Source organism: Podarcis raffonei, chromosome 11, assembly GCF_027172205.1.
Source record: "Podarcis raffonei isolate rPodRaf1 chromosome 11, rPodRaf1.pri, whole genome shotgun sequence".
Classification (NCBI taxonomy): Eukaryota; Metazoa; Chordata; class Lepidosauria; order Squamata; family Lacertidae; genus Podarcis; species Podarcis raffonei.
The window spans coordinates 16,890,047-16,913,585 of record NC_070612.1 but is presented as its reverse complement, the minus strand read 5'-3'; the positions used below and the strand labels follow the sequence as shown (position 1 = coordinate 16,913,585).

Below are 23,539 nucleotides of genomic sequence, written 5' to 3'. Positions count from 1 at the left end.
GTTAAGCTCTCATTTATTTACTTTATATTTATTGTTATGGTTGTAAGTTGTTTTTAATTGTTTTTAATAATAGGATTCACATATGTTTATAATATAAAGGCTGCTCTTGGAGCATATTTAAACAGAGGCGTGGACAAATCCACCCTCTGTGGCACGTGTGGTTCTGCTCTCTGATGAGTGGCCAGCCATCTTCTCAACTTTGAAGAGGCAAAGGTAGGCAGAGATCTCCTGGCAGTCACACTCTGAAACCCAGATTTGAAGCCTAGACATTCTGTTATTTGTATTTTTCCTGCTCCCCCCATAGTGCATCCTAACTCCTGATGAAACTTACATCTTCAGCATGTCCAGGAGCTCTCGTATCTTTTTTGATTTCCTGTGACGGGAGCCATAGATAGCAACCTGGATCTGTTCACACTACATGGATGTAAAGTGGAAGAGGCCATTATTTCCTTTTCGTTATTCAGTTCATCCCAGTGTGTACAGCGGACAGCATTGTTTCCTAGTGTAGGTTAAAGTAAAACAATCTGGAAAATGCACCTGCTCTGACCTAAGTGTGGTTAAGAGGCTATCTTACTAACACAGTTGGTCTTCCTGTAGCTTCCTCTTTCAGACAAGGTGTGGTGGTGCCTCATGGGCTGAGTTCATCATTAGAACCTAGGTGCAGGCTTGGGCCCTGGAATTTTACAACATGAATGGGAAACCTAGGGTGTTCCAGCTGTTGCTGAACTGTAACTCCCACCATCTTTGACAATTGGCTGTGCTGGCTGGGTCTGATGGGAGTTGGAGCCCAACTATATCTGGAGGGTCACAGGTTCCCCATACCTGCTTTACAACAGATTCCCCCCCAAAAAAAAAATATATTCATAGCTCTTTAGCAGCTGTTCAGTAACTGGGCAATGTATCAGTTCCTTTGGATTCCATTGCCCAGCCCAGAATCTGTGGTGATCAGGGTAGTGATGGAATCTCTCAGAAATCAGTTGGTTCCTATGTAAGGGTTTATGGATAGCCTTCCCCAACTTGGGGCTTCCAAATGTCATTGGACTCTAAAAATCTAAGCCAGAACTGGCCAGTGGTCATGGGTGATAGGAGTTGTAGTCCAACAACAGCTAGAAAGTACCCAGTTCTGGGAGGCTTACTTAGGAGATCATTTTAATTGTTTGGGCCCTATCCCTTGAAAATATAGTATTTACCTTCTATAGGGAATTTTCACCCTTTTTATAGAAAAGAGCTGCCTTCATTTAAACCTGCAGCGTGATTGCACAAAAACATGGTAACTGATTACCTTACTGAGCAGCTGAAAGGCCTCCCTTATCTTCATCTCTGCTAGGCAGATGCAGCCCATAATATACAATCTTTCAATTGCTTGTTCATTAAAATCACTGCAGGGATCAGACTGAGATATAAATGACTCTTTGAGTAAGTCATAGGCCTGCTGAATAAGAAAAAGAATCCATTGCAATGTCTTAATTGCTATATAACAAGAATATATCAATTATCTCTGGGGGGTGCCGTGTTGTGTTAGGGGTGTGTACACACACACACAGTGTTAAGGAGAAACTGCTTCCATTCCCTTAATGAAATAACACCCATTTCTGAACCAACTTAATGATCTGGAAATTCAGCACTGTTGATTTACTGCTGGATCTCAGCAATAGAAATTCAGCAAGGTTGCAGTCCTATACCCAATTACCACCATTGAACTCAATGTGACTGAGTAAACAAGTATAGGATTGCAGTGTTGGTTCTATTTTCTTATGAGGCAAGCTTTGGTTTTATTATAAGATGGACTGATCTATAAAGACACGAGGACCTTATACTGTCATAGTGCTGAATGACTTAAAATCAGATTTATACATGAGACCAAGCTGTCATGGCAATAGGAAACAACTAGGTAACTTTGGCCAGTATTTTCTGCCTTACATTCTCCTCTGGGTTGTTTCTGTCTATCGCTCTCTCGCGCTCTCTCTCTCTCTCACCCCCCCCCCCGAAAAGAGAGAGATGTCTGTGGGATGTATCTTGCCACCCCGTAGACATCCAAAATAAGTTTATCAGCCAAAAAGGCAGCAGCGCAACATTTCAATTCACTTCAGGCATCAAAAAATCCCATGCTGTCCCTGCTTGGCACCAGGAAAGTAGCAGGCAGGGATGAGGATAGGGTGGCTGTGGACAGGACTCTATTGGAAAGGCTGTCTAGTTTAAACATTAAGAAGGGAGAGCAGGAGGGGCCTTTGCAGATACCTAGATGCGTAAGCAAGTCCCCTGTTCACAGTCTTCTCCATTATGGTGAAAAGTAGTGTTCTTCTTCTAATTGATTTATAGCAGTTATTTCTAAATTTGCACCTATAAATTACCATCTTTTTGTAAAGCGCTTTGAGGCTTTTTACAACCAAGTGGTGTATAAATTTTATGAAATAAATAAACATGCTATTTTTATGTAAACCAATGTCCTCTTTTATTGTTGGTGTGTTTCCTCTTTTCTAGCAATGCGTAAGTGGCCACCCTAGAGACACAGGTGGAGCTAGCTGCTCCGGCACCCGGAGTGGCGCACATGCTGTGCACCCAGGGGTGGGGCTAGCTGCCTGCAGGGGCGGGGCAAGCATCCCAGGGGGCGGGGCAGCAGTGTCACCCCCTTCAAGGATGACACCCGGGGCGGACTGCACCCCCCAACACCCCCTTCCTCCGCCTGTGCCTAGAGAGAGAAATGGTGTCACTCCGGAGATCGCTGGACTTCAACTCCCATCAGCCCCCGCTAGAACAGCTGATAGCACCAGGGATGATGGGAATTTCAGGCTGAACGATATCTGGAGGGGCACAGGTTTCCCATCCCTGGTCTAGGCAATCCACACTCCCCTGCAAGCTGGTAATGGTATCAGCTGAACACACCCACCCTTATGTGCTCTTTTTCAGCTGAAAGGTTTACACCTGTGTCCCACTGGAACTGCTGTTACCTTTCTTTTCCCTACTCGCCCAAGCCATTTACTGAAGTCTTCTAGGGCACTGATTGTCCGAGAATGGTTCGTCCCCAGTGCTGACTTGTAGGCCTCAAGACTCTCACGGAAGTACATTTCAGCAGCCTCTAGAAAAACGAGCAGTATAATATGTTTTAATGTGTGACATTTTAATGTATTTTTAATCTTTGTTGGAAGCCACCCAGAGTGGCTGGGGAAACCCAGCCAGATGGGCGGGGTACAAATAATAAATGATGATGATGATGATGATGTTACGGACAAAAGTCCAGTGCTGGGGTGATGAGTCAATAATCACACCAGGGAGGTAAAAGAGGATTTATTCAGACTGCAGTAAGAAGGTACAGGAGAATCAAGTTCCAAATCCTGCATGTCTTTTCACAGCGTGCTCCAACATTTTATACAGTTTAATTACATGAATTAATACAATGATTCTATTGGCAATCAGTATTTAGTGTAAGCAGTCCCTGTGGCAATCTACTACTTTTTTTGGTCTCTCATCTTGCAAAGCCAGCAGTTACAGCTTCTTAGTAAACAGGTTAAGGGATGACGGGACTTCTTGTCAGTCTTAGCTTAGTTTGTTGGTCAGTACACTTTGGGGAAACTGGGAGAGGTACAAAGGGCAAGATCTAAATTTGTACAAGATGGGGTGTCAGGATGTTAGCAGCTTTTTGCCAGTTTCCCACCTATTCATTGTAGTGTTATTTTGAGGTGGAAAAGTTGCAGAGAAGGCTAACGTTATGCCTGTCTTGATTTGAGCTAATGCCTATTAGAGACAAAATGGAGTCTCTCTGGTTCTTAGTACATGTTCCCATCAAGTGAAATGCACCTTTTTAATGAATAAGTGTATGATTTGTTCCATCTCGGTTCATTCATCCTGAAGGACTAACCATTTAAGAACCAGCTCAGGGAGCTGTTTTAAGCTATTATAAGAACTTGTGGGCTATATGTTGGGTTATTTCTTATCTCCTAAGCAGCAGCAAACTAAATTCTAGCTACATCCTTTCAGCATGAGCCGTAAAACAGCTTATAAGCATAAGAGGAGTTCCAACTCTCAGTGGTAGAGAATATGCTTTGTGGGTTGAAGGAGCTGGATTAAATTCTTGTCAACGCTAGTTAAATTAATCCAAATAGGAGATTTGGGAAAGAGGGGGGGCAGGAAGGTCTAACGTCCAGGGTCCCACTCAGTAGAGTGAAGAAGAGCTGGTTTAGGACACGGGTGAAGTAAGTGAAGAAAAATGCATTCTCAGTTGAGGCTGAAAAATCATTGTCCAGAGTCCAAACCATCTGTGCTCTTGCTAGAAAAGTCAGCTGTGGACTGGGTGATGAATTGGTCTCTAGTACAAGGCAGCTCTTGATGGCAGTGGGGTTGGAAAAGGAGCATCATAGATAAGAACATAAGATCAACCCTGCTTTCAACAACAACAACCTCTGGGAAGCCCACAAACAAGGGCCTGAAAGCAATAACCACCTGTCATTACTTGTTACAAATCCTGTTTTATGAATTGCTAGAAGGCACGTTCTGAAGCAGAATTCTTGGCATCTCACTGATCTACAGTTCCCAGGATTCCTTGGCAACGTGGAAGTTGAAATGGCATAAAGTGATATGCAACATGCATTGCAAAAGAAAGAACTTACATATCCATCCCAGTGCCTTACCTGCATGCTTTTCTTCTCCAGTTGCAGCATAAGCCTTCCCCAGTAACCATGCTGTTGAGGCAACTTCGGCACTGGGTTTCTTGTACAGAGCTAGTGACATGGAGTGGGCCTGCCAGGAAGAGATGGTCACGGTGTGTTCACATCATAGCAGCTGTGCTATCTGGAGCTCTGGACGAACGAGTTCATTAGTGCCCTGAAATACCTGGCAGCCAAATCCTCTAAGAGCCTATAGTCCTACTCACAACCCTAAACTGAGGGTCCCGGATCTAGCCCATGCTCTGTATCTCTCCCAATAGCATAGCTAGGGATGGAGAGCACGAACTCCTCCTGTGAATGCAGCCCCACATAAGAGGCAAACTGTTTACTGCAAACCAACAAAAAACCCTGGAAAACCACTCCTGCGTTGCTCAGTATGCAAAGTTGTCTAATTATGACTCTAGTACTCTAGAGGCAGTGTGGTGTAGTGGTTAGAATGTTTGGCTAGAATCTGGAAGACCAGGATTCAAATCTCCACTAAGCCATGAATAGGGCTGCCATACATTCCGATTTTCCTGGACACAGCCGGGCAACAGGCTTGAAAATAGTGTCCAGGCAGATTTTCTCTGAATCAGCAAAATATCCAGGAAATCCTGTACATATGGCAAACAGGGTGGTTTGTTTGTTTTTAACAATTTTGTCCAGATTTTCACTTTTGTGAGTACGGCAACCCTAGCCATGAAGCTCAGTTGGGGTTGTCACTGTATTTCAATCTGACCTTCCCAGAAAGATTTTTGAGAGGATAATATGGAGTGAGGGAGAATCATGTATGGCTTAGAGGAGAGGTGGGATATAAATATAATAATAAATAAAAATAAAGAGAGTATGGCACTGGTAGCCATGCCATCAAATCCAGCGTTGTCAGCAGCTTATCCCCTCCCACAAAGCAAACCTTTTCTAGCGCTTGGAAATGTAAGGACCAGCACATGCGCGAAAATGAAAGCATCACTGTAGCATTTCCGTGTACAACATTTGTTCAGGCATTCATTCAGTATTCGTTCATTTAACCTTCAGCCATGCAAGCACTAAGTTGCTGTTTACTGTAAGCGATAAAGCCAAGAATAAATAAAATAGAGAATTATTGCCACATTGCAATCACAGAATTACTCCGTTTGAAAGCAGACAGTGTTTCCAACGGCCGACCATGACAGCTAAAGTGGTCCCATGATCTCAAGGCAGTCTTCCACAACCTGGTGCCTTCCAGGTGATTTGGACTCCAACTCCCATCAGCCCCAGCAAGCATGGCCAATAGTCAAGGATGGTGGGAATTGCAGTCCAAAACACCCGGAGGGCACCAGGTTGCAGAGAACTGCCATAAGGTAATTGCAGGGTATCTGCAGGGTAAGAGATTGGAAGTGTTTGGATGCTGAGCCCCATTTGGGTAACCTGCATCCATAAGAAGAGCTTGCTGGATGAGGCCAATGGGTCATTTAGTCCAGCATCCTGTTCTCACAGTGGCCAACAAGGTGCTTGTGGGAAACCCTCAAGCAGAACTTGAGCCCAGATGCTGTCAATAACAGAGGGGATTATTATAAATATATGAATATGATGGTGCAATAGTAGTTTTTACAGCACAACCCTTTACTTGTCTTCTCAAATTAATGTACACCTTATACAGTGGTACCTCGGGTTAAGAACTTAATTCCTTTTGGAGGTCCGTTCTTAACCTGAAACTGTTCTTAACCTGACACACCACTTTAGCCAATGGGGCCTCCCACTGCCGCCAGAGCACGATTTCTGTTCTCATCCTGAAGCAAAGTTCTTAACCCGAGGTACTATTTCTGGGTTAGCGGAGTCTGTAACCTGAAGCGTATGTAACCTGAAGCATCTGTAACCCGAGGTACCACTGTATTTTGTAAACCACTGAGAGGTTTTGAGGATTAAGCAATACATAAATCTTATTAAATAAAAAAATAAAAATAAAGGTAAGCCTTTGCTTACTCCCAGCAAATTGGGTATAAGATTGAGGTTTAATACACATGTCACCTAGTAGCTCTATAAAGTCAAAACCACAAACTCAGTTTACATGCTGGACTGTTATGAGGTTCCTTGCCTGTAACAAATACCCCATGGATTTTTCATGGTTTCCCTTTGCTTGCTCAGTTTGGGCTATCTTCTGATAGAGGTTTATCAGTTCTGGAGACATCTCTCCTTTGGCTGAAATTACAGCATCAATTGCCTTCTCAAAATGCCTGGCTGCCAACTCTAACTTGTTTTGCTGCAAACTTGCCCTAGAAGGTAGAACAGAGTAATTAGATCTAAAAGTCCATATTTTTTAAAAAGTGAAAATATAAAATATTTGTTTGTTTAGTGTTCTTGTATACTGCTTTTCATAAAAAAGCAATTTTAAAAAGGAATATCAGTAAGAGGTACAAAAATAACAAAAACAATTTAAAAACAACTGTATAATAGATGTAAAAATATCTGACTTTCTTTGTACTTGAGGGTATGAATAAAATTCTGCTCTCAGAATACAACTTTCTACTCTCGGAAAGCAGTTTTCTAGTGGCAAATTCTATCACTGAAAAGCACCAATAGGTAGCAGCAATAATAGTGCTGACCACCAGATGACAGTGTACAACTTGCACATGCATGCGTGTTACCATCTAAAAGAGGTACCACTGCTCTCCCCAAACACTTGCTGCTAAAAGATCAGGTTGGTGCCTTCATGGGTAGACATGTGGGGGCAAAGTCTGGATTTTGGCCTGGGCACAAGACCTGGATTCTTGACTGCAGGAAGCCGCATATAAGACTGCAAAGCCCTTTAGATGGCAGGAACTTCCCCATCTAGGGAGTGAAGAGGAGTCCCAGCACACATGCACATTCATTAGCAGTGCAATGCCAAACACATGCCCTCTGAGTTCAAGAGAACTTGCTACCCTGTAACTAAGTATAGGATTGCAGCCTAGATATGTGATTTAAGTCGTTCAGTAAATAGCTGTACCCTTATCAGGCCACTGGTCTTTTGTTTACCTGCCCAGCGCTGCAAGAAGCTCTCTCTCAGATACTTTAAGTTCAGGAGCCTGGGTCCCTCTCCAATCCGTCCCTCTCAGTTCTTCCATAATCCTTTCAGCTTTCTGCAGATTGCAGTAGGATTCTTTGCCAGTAGAAAAGTCAAGGAAAAGCAATGAGGCTACTCAAGATTTGTTCTTTTTAATCCATTAAAATCAACACAAACAAAAAGCTGCAATATTGCCTGGAACAGGAGCAGAGAACCTTTTTGGCTCTGCAGGGCAGATTCTTATCAGATCCTAGGCATGTGGGCCAAATATGACAGGTGGGTGAGGCTCCCTGGAGTCTGGAGTATCATCAGTTACCTTACCTGGAGTTGGGCATTTTTTTTATATTTTTTTTTCAAAATCCTTTATTAGGCATATCACACCTCACATTAACAAACAAACATCATATACAGACTGTATAAAATACGGGCTCAGCGAACACAATTTATCCCAGTCCTATTCTTAACTCCAAAAAATAAATCAATGTACATAAATAATATAATACAACACAGCAACATCACCTACCATTAAAACCACTAAGTCTCTTTATGATGGCCCATTCTTTCTTCATGGACAGCACTTAAAAATTCAGCCGCTATTAAAGTAATTTTATCATCGCTGTCCGCCAGCAGGTCCTGAACAGTTGGTTGTGTAAAAAACTGTCCATTAAATTTTAGGGCCTCAAATAATTGTCTTCTGGCATAGCTGCCAAAATCACAGGAAAAGAATATATGTTCTAGAGTATCGGGTTCCTGTTTTCTGCATTTACAGAGACGCTCTGATTCTGGGATAGCTAAGTATCTTCCTCTCACTACCGCCGAGGGAAACATGTTAAATCTGGCCAACATAAACAGCCTACACGATTCATGTTTCTTCAGATTTGTCATGTATCCCTTTTGGAAATCTCTACACAAAGGGAGATTTAGGTGGATAGGAGAGCAGGTGCTGTGCTTTGCAACCTCAAGCATGGCGAGAACACTTTTTTCTGTGAGGGTCTTCCTGATAATTTCCCATATATCTTTGGGATCAGAGATTTCAAAATCAGTTAAAGTGAGCCCTATCGAATCCAGTTTTCTCCTACAAATCACTGATAGATTGTAGATTGCCCTATCACTTAAAAGATCGTAAAGTATAGTATTAGGGGATAGGGCTCTATAATGGAGGAAGATCCAATATTTCAAGGTCCTCAGCCATGCCCTTACTGATAAAGGCAGTATTCCCAGCTCACAACATATTGTTTCATATTTTACAGAGTTTGCAAGTCCTAATAATGACCTCAAAAGGGATGCGTGAAATTTATCCAACCTCTTGAGGTCACCTGAAATCCACACTGGTGTGCCGTATAGAAGTTGGGCACAGAGTTTCATGTCAATCACTTGCAATACAGCTGGAATAAATCTGTTTCCTACTGGAGAAAAAAAATAGGATTTAATATGGTGGGCTGTCACTTTGGCCTTAGCTATTGCAGCACATATATGTGTATTCCAATTCATATTATTTTTGAATGTGATTCCCAGATAATTGAAGTGCTTAACTTCCTGTATTAGATGTCCATTAATTATACAGCCTTTTGGGTTCCCTCTCTTTCTGAATTGCATAATCTTTGTCTTATCATAATTAATTTTGAGATTATTGAGAGAGCAGTAGTTTGAGAAACTCTTAAATAATTTTTTTAAACCCAAAACAGAGAGTGAAATAATTACAGCATCATCTGCATAAAGTAATAAAAAGAGTGGGCTATTGTTTAAATAAGGAGTATGAGTGGTTGCATTTTGAAGAAATAATGGTAGGTCAGATAGAAATAAATTAAATAGGGTAGGGGCCAAGATACAGCCTTGCCTAACTCCTCGATTATTCAGAATAGGACCTGCAAGTCTACCATCTTTTGATACTTTAACATATATTTGGTTATTAGAATGTAAACTTTGAATCAGTGTAAGTAGATATGGGTCGATACCAAGGTGTTCTAGTTTAGTCCATAGTTTATTGCGGTCGACCGAATCAAAGGCACTTTTTAAATCCACAAATGCCACAAAGAGTTTTCGTTTATTTCTCATGACATATTTATCCACAAGATGACTTAACACTAGACACTGGTCAAGAGTTGACGAGCCTGCCTTAAAACCAGCCTGCTCTTTACCAGGTAGACCTTTTGTCAGCATCCATTCTTCCAATTTAATAAGCAGAGATTTGGCATAGATTTTACTTATGCATGGTAACAAACTTATAGGCCTGTAGTTCTCTTGGCAATTCCTATCACCTTTTTTAAAGATTGGTACCACTATTGAGTTGTTCCACGACTTAGGTACAAGAGCTGAGTGATAGATAGAATTAAAAAGCGGTACAAGTTTATTGGCCCACCATTCTACATCTAATCTCAACAGGTCTATTGGAATGCCATCCATACCAGGTGATTTCCCTTGCTTAAACGAAAAGATTATCCTTTTCATCTCCTCAACAGTAATTTGAAATTGTGTGGTTTTTGCCAGAGAAAATTTAAAATTTTCCTTTTTACAAACTTGGTGATCATAAAAAACGGCAGTAAAATGTGAAATCCAAGCCTCATCGCTTATATTAGGGAAATCAATGATATCTTTTATTGAGAGAAGTGACCAAAAAGTTTTGGTATCTTTAATTTCTAATGCAGTAACAATTTTAGACCATTTGGCTAGTGCGAACTCAGATTTTTTTTCCAGGAGCATGTTCTTAAAAGCTTTTTTCATTTCAAAATAAGTCTTCCAGAGACCTTGATAGTTGGTAATATAGGCTTCTTTTAGACAAGTTCTAAGTTCTTTCTTATAGTTAATGCAATCTTTATCAAACCAGTTATACTTATTTGAAGGTTTGTTGCTGAACTGAGGGTCTAAAAAAGAAGAAAATAAATCCTGGATAGTCTTATAATAACAATCATTATCCTCCAGGGGCATCAAATTTTGGTTAGCCACAGGTTCAAGAATAACTGGGTTATTTTCAAATACTGCTAATAGATCCTCCCTATTTTTATCACTTATATAAACTCTTTTGGCATAGATAGTCTTATCAATACTAATAAGAGGACTAATATCATTATTTCTAGGATTCATGTACATCTCTAAAACTATTGGGAAGTGGTCACTTTCTGAGCGAGGTACAACTGTAAAAGAGGCAACTTCATTTAACATTTCAACGGAAACTAGAGAATAGTCGATTACGCTCCTACCCCTTTTGGAGCTGAAGGTAAAATTTCCTGGAATATCCGGCCACATTGAGCCATTCAAAAATGAGAGGTTAAATTCTAAAACCAATTGTAAAAGTTTTCCTCCCGCTTTATTAATAATGATGTCCTTTGAATTCCTCCCTATTCTCAATGGAAGAGGGGCGTCTTCAGCTAGATTTGAGACATAGTGTTTATAGAGAGCTGTATTATCTGATCCAATTCGAGCATTGGTGTCTCCCATTACAATCAAGGGGATATTTGGGGATTTACTACGTATTAAATACAACTCTTCAGAGACTATATTCCAACCATAATCTGGTTTAATTTCTAACTCTAAGGGAGGAAAATATATATTTAAAAGAAGAATTTCCCTGTAAACAATGGAAAATGATAATAGTTGTGCATACTGTCCAATATTTCTGATATAATTAATTTTAAGGTTAGAGGACTGTTTGATACCACAGATCAAACCAGCTTTAGGGCGACCTTTTGTTGACATTTTAGTAGCAGGTAAATTATAAGTAATAAAATTAGGAATATTTAAAGGTTTAAGAGACCAGGTTTCCTGCAGAAGTATTATATCATAAGACTCAAGAAAGTTTATAAAATCAGAATCAGCTAATTTACATGAGAGTCCAGCTACATTCCAGGACATAATAGAAAGAGTTTGGAGAGATCTTTGATTTAAGGGTGCTAGTGAGGTATGCGTGGTGCATTCCGGATGTCACACCAAGTTCCTCTGATTCTTACTATTAGCCCTTTCATCGGGTTCAGATAGTTCAGATGCTAATTCGATGATGTTTAAAGATGTATTCAGTATGCTCACATTTGAGGAGGGTGGAATGCTAAGATTGCAACCTGGCGCACCCATGCTGGGGACTTTATTTGGGGAGCCCAATTCAGTCTCATTTAATTCTCTCATTTTATCCCATGCTAATGTAGTGACCAGGTTTGCCTCTGAGATGGGTTGCATGCGAGCTGGGTTATAGGAGGGGCGTTTCGATTCCAAGATCTGAGAGGATGGATTCATCTCCGCAACAACCAATTGGCGTGGGGTGACGGAGGGTTTCCCGACCCATAAATCCAGCTCGTGACGATAGAAGCATGAAGCCTGATCTGGGACATAATCAGATATGTTTTGGTTGTGTGGTCCCAGTTGGTCCTTCGTCAGCTTTGTCAGACAAGAACGAAGGTTATTCAGTCTATCGAGTATTTTGTTCTGAGTTTCTTGGGGGAGAGCGCAGTAGGAGTTAATTAAGTTATTTTCAAAACTATCAAACCCGTTACCTTGGCTCGCCTCATATAAAGTCCCAGGAGAGTCTGGTCTTAGAAGATCATTAGTAAGTAACTCTGGATGGTGATTAGGCGAGTCCTCATTGGCTTTTATATCAATTAAAGTGTGGTATTCAGCCTTTTGATGAGGTGCTGCAGTCGAGGATTCAGGACTGGGGAATAGTGGGATAGGAGAGGCCTCATTTTTAAAGTATCTTGATATTTTTACACCACTTGTCTTTAGGTGTTCTCTGTGTTTATATATCAGTTTTGCCAATCTCCGATCATGGAATGTAACCACCGCCCTTGCAAGCAAGCCATCAAAATATAGATATTCCACTTTGTCCAACTCCGAGGGATTACTCAAAGTACCTGGCATGTATGCCTTAAGGAAGTTCAGTAAATGGACTTTGCGATCCTCTTGTGATATAAATCCTGGAGGCTTAGGATAGCTTGAAAAAACAAGCTTGTTTTGAAGCAACACCAGCTTCCAGTTCTTATTTGTTGGAATGCTCTCCTTATTGGATTTGGAGTTGTCTATGGTTAAAACGTAGGACCATGGGTCTTGGGGCAATAAATCTTGCTTAGGGCTTGGTGGTGGAGCATGCGCTGAAGGTTTTAGACAATCCAGAGCTTTATCAGTACAGACGTTTGGGGGCAAATCTTGTTTAACTGACTTCTTGGCTAAAGACTTCACCAGGTTCCCTCTAGTCCCAGAGGCTGTTGTGCTCTCAAGTAGGTTAAAAAGCTTTTTAAAAACCATTTTTTTATAATGCACTGACTTAAAATGTTTTATGTTTTTACTTTTTTTAACATTCTTTACAACTATGGGTCTTCTTTTACAAGCATTAGCTCTGCAGGCTTTCTTACCCTTCCTTAATGGGCCACTCCTACAGAGGGTGGAGGCGAGGCCATGGTTACTTTCTGAATCTGCAGGCATTCCGACGGGTTTTCTCCAGAAAGTTTTACAGGAGTCAGCCATGATGGTAAGAATTTTTGTGCAAATGTCCAGGTAGGACTTTATGGATTCAATGTCCTCAGTAAGGAGCACCAGCCATTTGATGATTGAGAGACCCTCTTCATTTGTCTCATGGGAATGAGGATAAGAGTCTTTCGAAGGTTTATTGTTTCCCGAGGCCAATTCCGAAATTTGTTTTAACATTAGTTCCTCCATTTTTTGATCTAACGATGGTTCGGGGGGAACTTGGGATTTGGCTTTCAGTTTTGGGGATGCCTCATCGGCTGTATCGAGGATATTTTGTGTTGCTTCCAATATATTCAGGCTTTTATCACTGCTTTTAGTACACTCCTTTCTTTGCATAACCAGTCCTTCACTATGGCTGTAAGAGAGATTGGTAGGAGAGAGTAGAATTTCTCTTCCCTTCTTGTTCTTGTTCTCACTCATTTCAGTCGTTTCCTCATTTGTTCCACATTTTGCTTTGTTCATGTAGAAGCGAGTGATTTTTGTTTGCGCATTCTTTAGAGTGGTTCTTTTAAAGGTGGGTCTTACAGCCTTCAGAGAAAAGCCTGAGGTTTTGCAACCACTTCTGGTCATCACCATTGTTTCTTTAAAGTTGTAAATTATTTCTTTATTGTTGTAATAAACACGCTACAATGCTCAGCTGCATTAAAAGTTCACAGCAGGTTTCCTTCAGCTATTAGCCTTCCTTATCACTTAAAACAATGATAAAACACTCAGTGTATCTTCTTAAAAAGTTACTTTTTTAAAAAAGTTAGTAGGGGGAAAGAAACAATGGCCGCTAGGGCAACTCACTTTCCTTTTTCCGCTCTGCATATAGCTTTGCGTCTGTGCTGATTTCGGCTGTCAGCTGAACTCCACGAAATTTTTCTCTCCGGGTTCTCCTTGTTGCTCCGAGACTTCACTTTATGCTCCAAATTTCTTTAACTTGAGAGCAAGGTGCTTTCTCTGCGAGCTTGGGGCATCGCTATTCGGAGGTAGAAAGTGGCTTCCCTCGACCCACTGCTCCGCCCCGCCGTTCTCCAGTCAAACAATAAAACAATAAAACAATAAAACAATAAACTAAAAACAAAGCGAGGAGGTAATAAAACAGCTAGTAAAACGTTAAAACTGAGAGTTTAAAACCAGGAAGTGGTTAAAAACTACTTAAAAACTACTTAAAAGCTTAGTTAAAAGCAGAGGAGTCTGACTAGCCTGCTGTCTCCGTCGCCATCTTGGAACCTCCCAAAATCTCATTTTTCTGCTTGGGTAGTGATGAACCATGGGACAAGGCAGTTGCTGATCTCTAATGGCAGCCCTATTCAAGAAATCCAGAGACTAAGCTAGCTCTACACATTGCAGGGCCCTGAACGGCTACGTGTTCATCACAAATGCCAGTTGGGTTGACTTCATGGATGCTGGCAATGAACTCTGGGTGATGTGCTTCTTGTGAGCACCCAGAGAGCTGGCACCAGACACTGTGGTGCCTGAAGTAGAAAAACTAAGTGTCACCCATTCCTAATAACTGACATGAGGCCCAAGCCCCATTCAAATACATGGCAGCTGCACAGGAGCAACAATGTGCTCTTGCACAGCTCTGGTTGGTTTCAATGGTGCTTGGTCAGAAGAATGTCTGCCACATTCATTCCCCGCTTGCTGGCCACATAGCTAGTAAAGATAAAGGGTAAAGGGACCCCTGACCTTTAGGTCCAGTCGTGATGGACTCTGCGGTTGCGGCACTCATCTCGCTTTATTGGCATTTGTCCACAGACAGCTTCCGGATCGTGTGGCCAGCATGACTAAGCCGCTTCTGGCAAACCAGAGCAGCGCACAGAAACACCGTCTACCTTCCCACCGGAGCGGTACCTATTTATCTACTTGCACTTTGACATGCTTTCAAACTGCTAGGTTGGCAGGAGCAGGGACCGAGCAATGGGAGCTCACCCTGTCACGGGGATTCGAACTGCCGACCTTCTGATCAGCAAGTCCTAGGCTCTGTGGTTTAACCCACAGCGCCACCCATGTCCCTAAATCAGGTCTCCCATCATAAAGCCTTACTTGCTAGTTGCACTGATCCAGTCTCAGCCTCTACATATGCTGCACCCTCTTGACTCCAGCAAGGAATGGGTGTATGAAAACCTGCACCCATGTTGGACTGTGGTGACAGTGTATGAACACAAAGCTCGGAGGGGATTTTAAAAAAGAGATTACTATTTATTTGGTAAACTTAATATGCCTCATTTGTATCTCTCCCTTCTTATAAGGCGCTCATAGCAGCGTTTTAGTCTCACAGCAACCTTGCAAGGTAGACCGAGAGGCTGACTTTTCTATGCACTTCTGGTGAGCTTCATAGCTGAACAGAGTTGCTTTGATATTTTGCCTCTGAATCCCCCTGTTCTGATCACTGCATTGCAAGGATATTTTTTCTGCATCAAATAAGATGCACCCAAAGTATAGTAGATTGTCACAAGCGTGCTCAGAAACTCTCCTTTTTCGTCTGAAGATGCTGGAGGGGCGCCTCCACCTGCAAATATGGTGCATTTGGCTGCATTTGAATGGTGCAAAGCCTGAATGGGAAGACCTGGGGGAAATAATAAGATGACTTTAACCACATAGAATGACATGTTCACTACATACAAACACTTCAAGCAAAAATGTTCTCATAAACCAGGGACAGAGAACCTAGATGTTGTGTAGTTCCATTCAGGTTTGTGGGAGTTATAGTTTGATGATGTCTGAATGGCCACAGCTGCCCTATCCCCACCGCAAACAATTAATGAACTTGAGAAAAGAAACTGGTTGCTAAAAGCTTTTGTGCCATTGTGTATGCAGCTGCAACTGAAAATTTATATATGGGAAGAAAGGAAAATATGCCAATGCAAGCCCTAAATTGAGAATGATGAATAAATGCACATTTCCAACTCTGTCTTCACCAAGAAATGATCAATGATATCAACTATCAGTCATAAAAATTGAAGAAAAGAACAGCAGCTGCAAAATGAGTGCTCCATGATGACTAAAACTGTGATCCCATCTCCCCTTGGAGGCAGATCATCTCATTGTCCTATGAATACACATACAGTGGTACCTCGGGTTAAGTACTTAATTCGTTCCAGAGGTCTGTACTTAACCTGAAACTGTTCTTAACCTGAAACACCACTTTAGCTAATGGGGCCTCCTGCTGCTGCTGCGCCGCCGGAGCACGATTTCTGTTCTCATCCTGAAGCAAAGTTCTTAACCTGAAGCAATATTTCTGGGTTAGCGGAGTCTGTAACCTGAAGCGTATGTAACTGAAGCGTATGTAACCCGAGGTACCACTGTATCAGCTCCTTCAAAACCTCTCTTTTTTTGTAAACTGCTTTGAGGTTACTATTACAATCCAGCGGTGTACAAATTTTATGAAATGAATGAATGGATGGATAAAGCAAAGGGGTAGATGAGGAGGGTGACAGACAGAAGGGCTGGATCCTCTAGCTGCAAATTGGCACTTTGTTGTGAAAGTGGCAAAGCGTCTTGTGGCACCTTAAAGACTGCCTGATTTATTATGAAAAGTTGTTATCCGTTGCTCATGACCCTGAAACGTATGGGCATCCATTGAAGATGAATGTTAAAAGGTTCGTGACCGTCAGAAGAAAGAACTTCTTCACACAGAGTGTAGCTGAACTATAGAAGGTGCTGCTGCCAACCTGAATGGCTTCAAAAGAGGATTAGGCAAATTCATTGAGGATAAGGCTATCCAAAGCTACTAGTCTCAATGGCTGTGTTCCATCTCCACTGTCAGAAGGGGTAGAATAATGAAGAAGAAGAAGAGTTTGGATTTGATATCCCGCTTTATCACTACCCTAAGGAGTCTCAAAGCGGCTAACATTCTCCTTTCCCTTCCTCCCCCACAACAAACACTGTGTGAGGTGAGTGAGGCTGAGAGACTTCACAGAAGTGTGACTAGCCCAAGGTCACCCAGCAGCTGCATGTGGAGGAGCAGAGACACGAACCCGGTTCCCCAGATTACGAGACTACCGCTCTTAACCACTACACCACCACCAGTTGCTGGAAACCACAGGAGGGGAGAGTGCTTTTGCACTTAGGTTATTCCCATGGGTATCTGCATGGCCACTAGACTAGATGTCCCATGGGCCTGATCCAGAAGACTCTTCTGCTCTTACTGTGCCACAAGAAGTCTGTTAGTCTCTTGACATGTTAAAGACTCCTTGTTGCTTTTGCAGCAGCAGATCAACACAGCCATCCTTCTGTAGTTTGTGATGAAATAATTAAGTGACCAGCAGTTGGAATCATATCCTTAGTGTTTTCCCTTTTTTTGGAAAATTATTTTCATTTGATTTTACAAATTCATTCACACTCAAAATCACAAATAATAAAAATTACACAAGATACTCCCAAATCTCTAGACTTCCCTTCTCCCCACCACGGGTTCTTTAGTTAACCTTTTCAACTGCATACTATAAATCCTCCTAATTTTCCAGTCCTCCACTGTATCCAAAAAATACGTCTGTATCCTGTTTCGGAATCAGTGTAATGTATGCCTCTTTCCAAGATTCTGGCAATTTCCCCGTGTTTAGTATTCCGTTCATTGCATCCTTAAGTGGTTGTGCCAGAAAATCTTGTATATCCTTACTGTTTTCCTTACCCAAACTGACATGCGTATCTTATCATTATTACATACTAGCTTTTTTACCTTGAAGGGTAAGGTAACCATGAGCAAGATTAGCGAGTGCCTCTGCCAACTTCCAGTGCCCATTTCCATAGACAATTCTCGCCAGAGCTGTACATTGAACCAGTTCCCTGCAGGCTTTATGTGCCTGGAGAAAACACACACACAAAATTTGCTGTAAAAAAGGTAGAAATTTTCCAATATGCCTGATTCTTGCTTCTGCATCTCAGGGCCGTTCCCTGGCATCTCCAGTTAAATAAATAAAATATAATAATCATCATCATCATCATCATCATCATCATCAGGTAGCTGGTGAGGTAAAATAACTGTGCCAGAGGCCATAAAGCAGGGAGGATGAAACCTTTTTCAACTTGAGGTCCACTTTTTCTTCTAGGCACATGTTCCAGTGGCCACATGGCGCTGTAGGCAAGGCCAGAGGCAAAAGTGGGCAGAGCAAAGAATATTAGTATTTTACAAGTGCTACAACATGCCCACACTGCATCTATAAGTACGTGATCGTTTAGTACAGCAGCACCGACACTTTGGAACTCCCTGCCTATTGATATCCGGCAGGCACCTTCTTTTCAGCGCCTGCTGAAGACGTTCTTATTTAGACAATCCCACCCACTCATTTAGAAAGCTTGTATGAGTTTTAACTTGCTGTAGTCTGTTCTACTGCGGTTTTAACTTTCTGTATGCTTTAAAATAAAAATTGTGAATAAAAAAATACTGGTAGTTATAATTTGATCACTTTATATTTTTTGTAAAAGATAAAGCAATCAGGTTTTTTCCTGGTATATAAATTTTATGAAATAAATAACTATTACATTTGTACTGTAATAGTTATGCACACTCACACTTCCTTCTCTACCCTCCATCCAGGCAATCAAGGAGCTTTATCAGAGTTCAAGGACATTCTGTAGCCATGCACTCACTCAAGGTGGGTGAAAGGAGGACTCGTGAGGGCCATGGCCTGAGGAGAAGGGGTGTGTCTGGGAAGCGTCCTGGAGGCCACATATAGGGGCCTAAGGGCCACATTCAGTCCTCCCTGCCCTAGAAAGCCACTGCTGCTTGGAGTAGCCTAGGGCTGGGGAACGCATGACTGCCACCCCCCTCCCCCAAACGCTGCTGGATTACAACTTCCATCAGCCCCTGCCAGCATGGCCAATAGCCAGGGAGATGATGGGAGTTGTAGTCCAGCAGCATCTGGCGGAGAGGGAACCCCTGGAGCAGGAAGCACTGGGCTAGATGAACAAATATACAGACCTAGAAAAGGCAGCTTCTCTGACTTTGTGTTTCCCTTCTTTACAGATGCCAGATAACCCTTGGCAGGGTTATTATATATTTTACATGGCTGTTTATTTGTATATATTTAAATTTTTTATATATGGATGTTTTATGATGGCCTATATTTGTAACGCCGAATAAAGTTTTGGCAAAGTAAGCTAATATATATATATAGATACAGACAGTGCTTTTTTCTGGGGGGACGGGACGTGGGGAACGCATACCCCTAAACATTTTGTGAATCTAAGTTTGGCCTCATTAAGGGGCAGTATTTCAATATAAGCAGGTAAATTAGAGTACCCCTAAACATTTTTTCTTAGAAAAAAAGCACTGGATACAGATATAACGTTATAGCATCAAGCACACACAGAGTTAAATCTCTGGAGCACCTGAAGCCTGCTTTCGTGTCCATATATTGCAGGTTTATCCTACCCTTCCTTCTAAGCAGCTCAGGTCAGCATACAGGATTCGCCCCTCTCTTTCTTTTATCCCCCCAACAAGCCGGTGAGGTCGGTTAGACTGAGAGATTGTGGCTAGCTTCAGGTCACCCAATCCGCCACCATTAATCCTATATACACCCATTAATTTCCAATAGTATTCAGGCATGAAAGGAAATAAAAGGATAAGATTACCTCTTTTTCTTCTGCAAACCTTTCTGCCCTTTCTTGCGCTTGCATTAACTTGGTTGCTGGTGTAGCCAGAAGCTCGGACCACATTTCGTTTTCTTCACGGTCGCTGCTCATTTCATCTGAGCACAGCTTTTCCTTTGAGTTTTAAAAGGTTATAAAGCAGGTGTCAGCAGCTGGCAGCCTTGGGATCAAACCTGGCCCTCTTGGGGGGTGGAGCACTGCCTTGGACCCATGGCTGGCACTCAAGGATGGCTGTGATCATGAGGCTTGTCTCTTAGGGAGAGCTTATCATGCTGTAGATACCCACATGTTATAAAGGGCCCTACAGAAAACAGAACTAGCTGCTGACCCGGGGTGTAAAGCCAGCATCAGCAATAATAATAACAACAATTCCCTTCCTTGGTTACCAATAAAGCACAGAACTAGGAATTTAGGCAAGCAGTAAAAATTTGCTATATTTGGCAATTTTTCACTTGGTGATTGAGAGGTGTGTTCTAATCTGTTGTTGGCATCTGTCTGTTTTGAGAGACAATGGAGTACATTTCCAAGGGGGAAGTCAAACCACTGGAGAATCACAGTGCCTGCTGTGGCTGCAGAGACTGGTAACTCATAATTGCTGCATCCCATGTTGTTTTTGCTGCATTAGCAGCACTGAAATTACTTCCCTGGACGCCAGCTTGGGCAGTGTGTATGGAGGACTTGGGCTGCCCAGATGACAAAACCCCTCCCTAATCATAGCTGTCAACTTTCAGATTTGAAAATAAGGGATCAGCAGCAGCAAAAATAAGGGATCAGCAGTCTCACCTGTCCCGGGGACAGTCTACGGGATATCTAACAATCCAGGATAGCAGCAGGAAATGGCGCTGGAATAAGGGAATTTTCTGCAAAAAAAGAGGGAAGGTTGACAGCTATGTCCCTAATATGTATTATTATTACTATTACTATTATTTTGCAGTTAGCAATGGCACGATGGAAATTGCTGGAGCTGTTCACAGCCTGCCGTGTGAAACTGACTCCACAGTTTGCATTGCGCGCAAGGGCGATGACTTGTGAATGAGGGAGTTGTGTAGCTTTGAGGTAAAGCTGCTTTTAACAAACAGGCAGGCTGTGGCGCGACGTTGTGTACACTGTTATTTCTCTCTCTCCAAACCTCCAATTCTCCCTTCTCAGCTTTGCTTTTCCCCCTCACCTTCCTCCCCCCTAAAATACGCCCAACTAAATACATCACAGGTCTAAAGGGTTTTTGTGATACCCTCAGAGCTGACAAGTGAAACAAAATAAATCTAAAATGGTTCATGGCAGCAAAGGTATCAGCTAGCCGAGAGCCGTTGCCTACCTCAGAACAAGGCAGTGGATCTGGAACTCAGTGGGAAGGAACTTTCCCACCCTGCACTTGATTTTGCCTCGCAGGTTTACATTAACCACACATAGAAATATAGCATTAGGAATCAGGTTCTTTTGGGTGGAGACCTTAGTTCCTTTTCTGTAAGGGATTGTTTTGTCTGTGTGTGAAAGCAGTGTCTCTCCCCAAGCTGTCACTAGGGCGACAGTGTGTTGCCCCAGTTGTCCTGGTGACTGAAAAACAACCTTTGGCCTTTAGATGGAGCCATTTTTCTTTTTTTCACCAGGATGGAAAGCTCAGTAACAACTGAGGGGTTTTAGGAGGCTGATAATTAAAATGCTGCAGGCCCACTCTCCACATTTAAATCCTCAAAGGCTGAGAGTCAGATTGTGCGCCTGCTCTGGGCTGCATTCAGACAGCACCTTGTCCTGTTATCCTCATGTTTCCTTACCTGATCTTTTCTCTGTGTTGTGGGATCTCTCACAGGACATAAAAGGCTCTTCTGGAAACCTGGTGGGACTTAGTGGAAATTTAGCATGAATTTGAGTGTTGTTTCCAGAAAGCAAATGTGTTTGCAATCCTATTAGCTCGGAAAGTTTTGTGTTCGAGTGTTGCATTGTAATTTCATGGTGACAACCATTGGGGCACACAGTTCTTTTCCACAATTTAAAATTCTAAATGGCCACAGCTCTGTAATGTAACAGGCACTGCAGTGTAAAAGAAAGCTTTAGAAATCAAGGCAGAAGTGCCAACGTTATTACCAGGAAAACTTAACAACAAACCCCACATCTCAATGCAGCAGCTCTAGTGAGCCTTGTGGGTGAGCTGAAGTCCCGGCCCAGATTCTACAGTCCCAACACTTTACCACATTCACACCTGAACGTTTGGGTCAGTATAATACCACTTTTTAAAAAGCCATGGCTTTCCCCAATTAATCTTGTGGACTGTAATTCGTTAAGGGTGCTGAGAGTTGTGAGGAGACCCTTATTCTCCTCACAGGCCTACAATTCCCAGAGTTCCCAAGGAAGGGGAAACCACCTGGGAATGTCCTATTCTGTTTTACAGCTCAAAAGTGTGTGTGTTTGTGTATGTATGTATACACCCCCCCATCTAATCTCTGTGTGTATACACATCCACACTAAACAGGAAAGCTAGTGTGTAAAGTGTGTAGTTGGTGGGCAGGCTCCTTGCTTGGCATCAAGCAGACCTCTGTGCCTATGTGCAGGACCTGTACTCACAGGTGCCGCCATTTTAATTATATTGCTGTGCCCCAGATGTGCTTATGACAAGGTCTAATGGCGCCAGCAATACAGGCCCGTGAGACTGTATTTTCGCTCAGTGTTGCCACTGGGCTGCCATCTAAGTCCCTTATGGCCTCCCAGAGGTGATGAGCAGCACAGAATGGCATCTAAACTCACTGAGGCTGCCATCTTAGTTATCCAAGTTCTTTGCTCTACATGGCAAACTTGTGGCAATAGTATTAATTAAATAATATAGAGCATGCATCCGCCACAAAAGCCAACATCCACGATGTGAGAGAAGATACCAGAGACACCAACAAGCTTACATCTAAGCTTGATTTCAGATTCAACCCCTGAATCACCACAGCATAGCCATTTTATCCAACTCCATTTCCCATTTTAATTATGCTCCCCCGTTTCAGGAGAGGGGCCAGTATGGTGCTGGTGATTTAAGTGTGCCCTATAGGGGCTCGACTCCACTCTACACACCATTGCAGCACCCAACTTCCTGCCCTAATCCTCCCTGTAGCCCAGCTGAGCTGTGGGAGTTGTGATTGTCAGTGGTGGGCCCTAGCATTCACCCCAGGTACATTGCACACTTACACCAGGACTGCTTCAGAAGGCTGGGTGTGCAAAGAGAACCCAAGGAATGGCCTCTTCAAAGCAACAGCTTTGAAAAGGCCAGTTCCAGGCTAGCAATCCTTTGGAAAGAAATTTAAAAACAAAACTGCTGATTATCACGTCGTCGTTCTACAAATCCATGGAGCAACTGCACTTGGAATAGTGTGCCTAGTTCTGGTCGCCTCACATCAAATAGGATATCGTTGAGCTAGAAAAAGGTTCAGAAACGGGCAACCAAAATTGTCAAGGGAGTGGAGAAAGGTTACAAGATTTGAGGCTTATTGTTTGGAGAAAAGTTAAGAGGAGACCTGACAGAGGTCAATAAAATAATGCATGGCATGAAGAAAGTAGAAAGGAAGTTTTTCTCCCTCTCACATGGCCTTTCAGTGAAGATGGTGGATTTAAGACAGGCAAAAGAAAGTGCTTCCTCATACAGCACACAAACTATGCAATTTGCTCCCACTAGAGGCAAAAATGGCCACCAACTTGGGTGGCTTTCAAAGAGGATTCGACAAAATTCATGGAAGATAAGGCCATGTTCTCTCCCCACTGTCAGAGGGAGTGTGCTTCTAAACACCCATTGCTGGAAGCTGCAGAAGGGGCAAGAGGTGGTGTGTTCAGGTTGCAGGCTTCCCATGAGCATCTAGCTTACCACTGTGATAAC

At 42.5% G+C, this 23,539-nt stretch overlaps 1 protein-coding gene across 4 annotated transcripts in view; it reads right to left on the bottom strand.

Moving 5' to 3' along the window:
- Positions 1-23,539, bottom strand: part of TTC23L (tetratricopeptide repeat domain 23 like) — a 24,753-nt gene extending 1,214 nt beyond the window's left edge. Inside the window, exons 1-11 of one of the 4 annotated variants that reach the window (XM_053408656.1) lie at positions 21,465-23,539; positions 20,476-20,552; positions 19,675-19,806; positions 17,780-17,903; positions 15,508-15,667; positions 7,635-7,766; positions 6,715-6,892; positions 4,626-4,734; positions 2,949-3,076; positions 1,283-1,432; positions 332-414 (exon numbers count right to left, since the gene is read on the bottom strand). In XM_053408656.1, the coding sequence (XP_053264631.1) occupies positions 332-414; positions 1,283-1,432; positions 2,949-3,076; positions 4,626-4,734; positions 6,715-6,892; positions 7,635-7,766; positions 15,508-15,667; positions 17,780-17,903; positions 19,675-19,785 (1,175 nt within the window). In that variant the 5' untranslated portion in view covers positions 19,786-19,806; positions 20,476-20,552; positions 21,465-23,539. Of the gene's footprint in view, positions 1-331; positions 415-1,282; positions 1,433-2,948; positions 3,077-4,625; positions 4,735-6,714; positions 6,893-7,634; positions 7,767-15,507; positions 15,668-17,779; positions 17,904-19,674; positions 19,807-20,475; positions 20,553-21,007; positions 21,388-21,464 lie in introns of those variants that run through there. The other 3 variants (XM_053408658.1, XM_053408659.1, XM_053408657.1) reach the window with 3 other exon arrangements.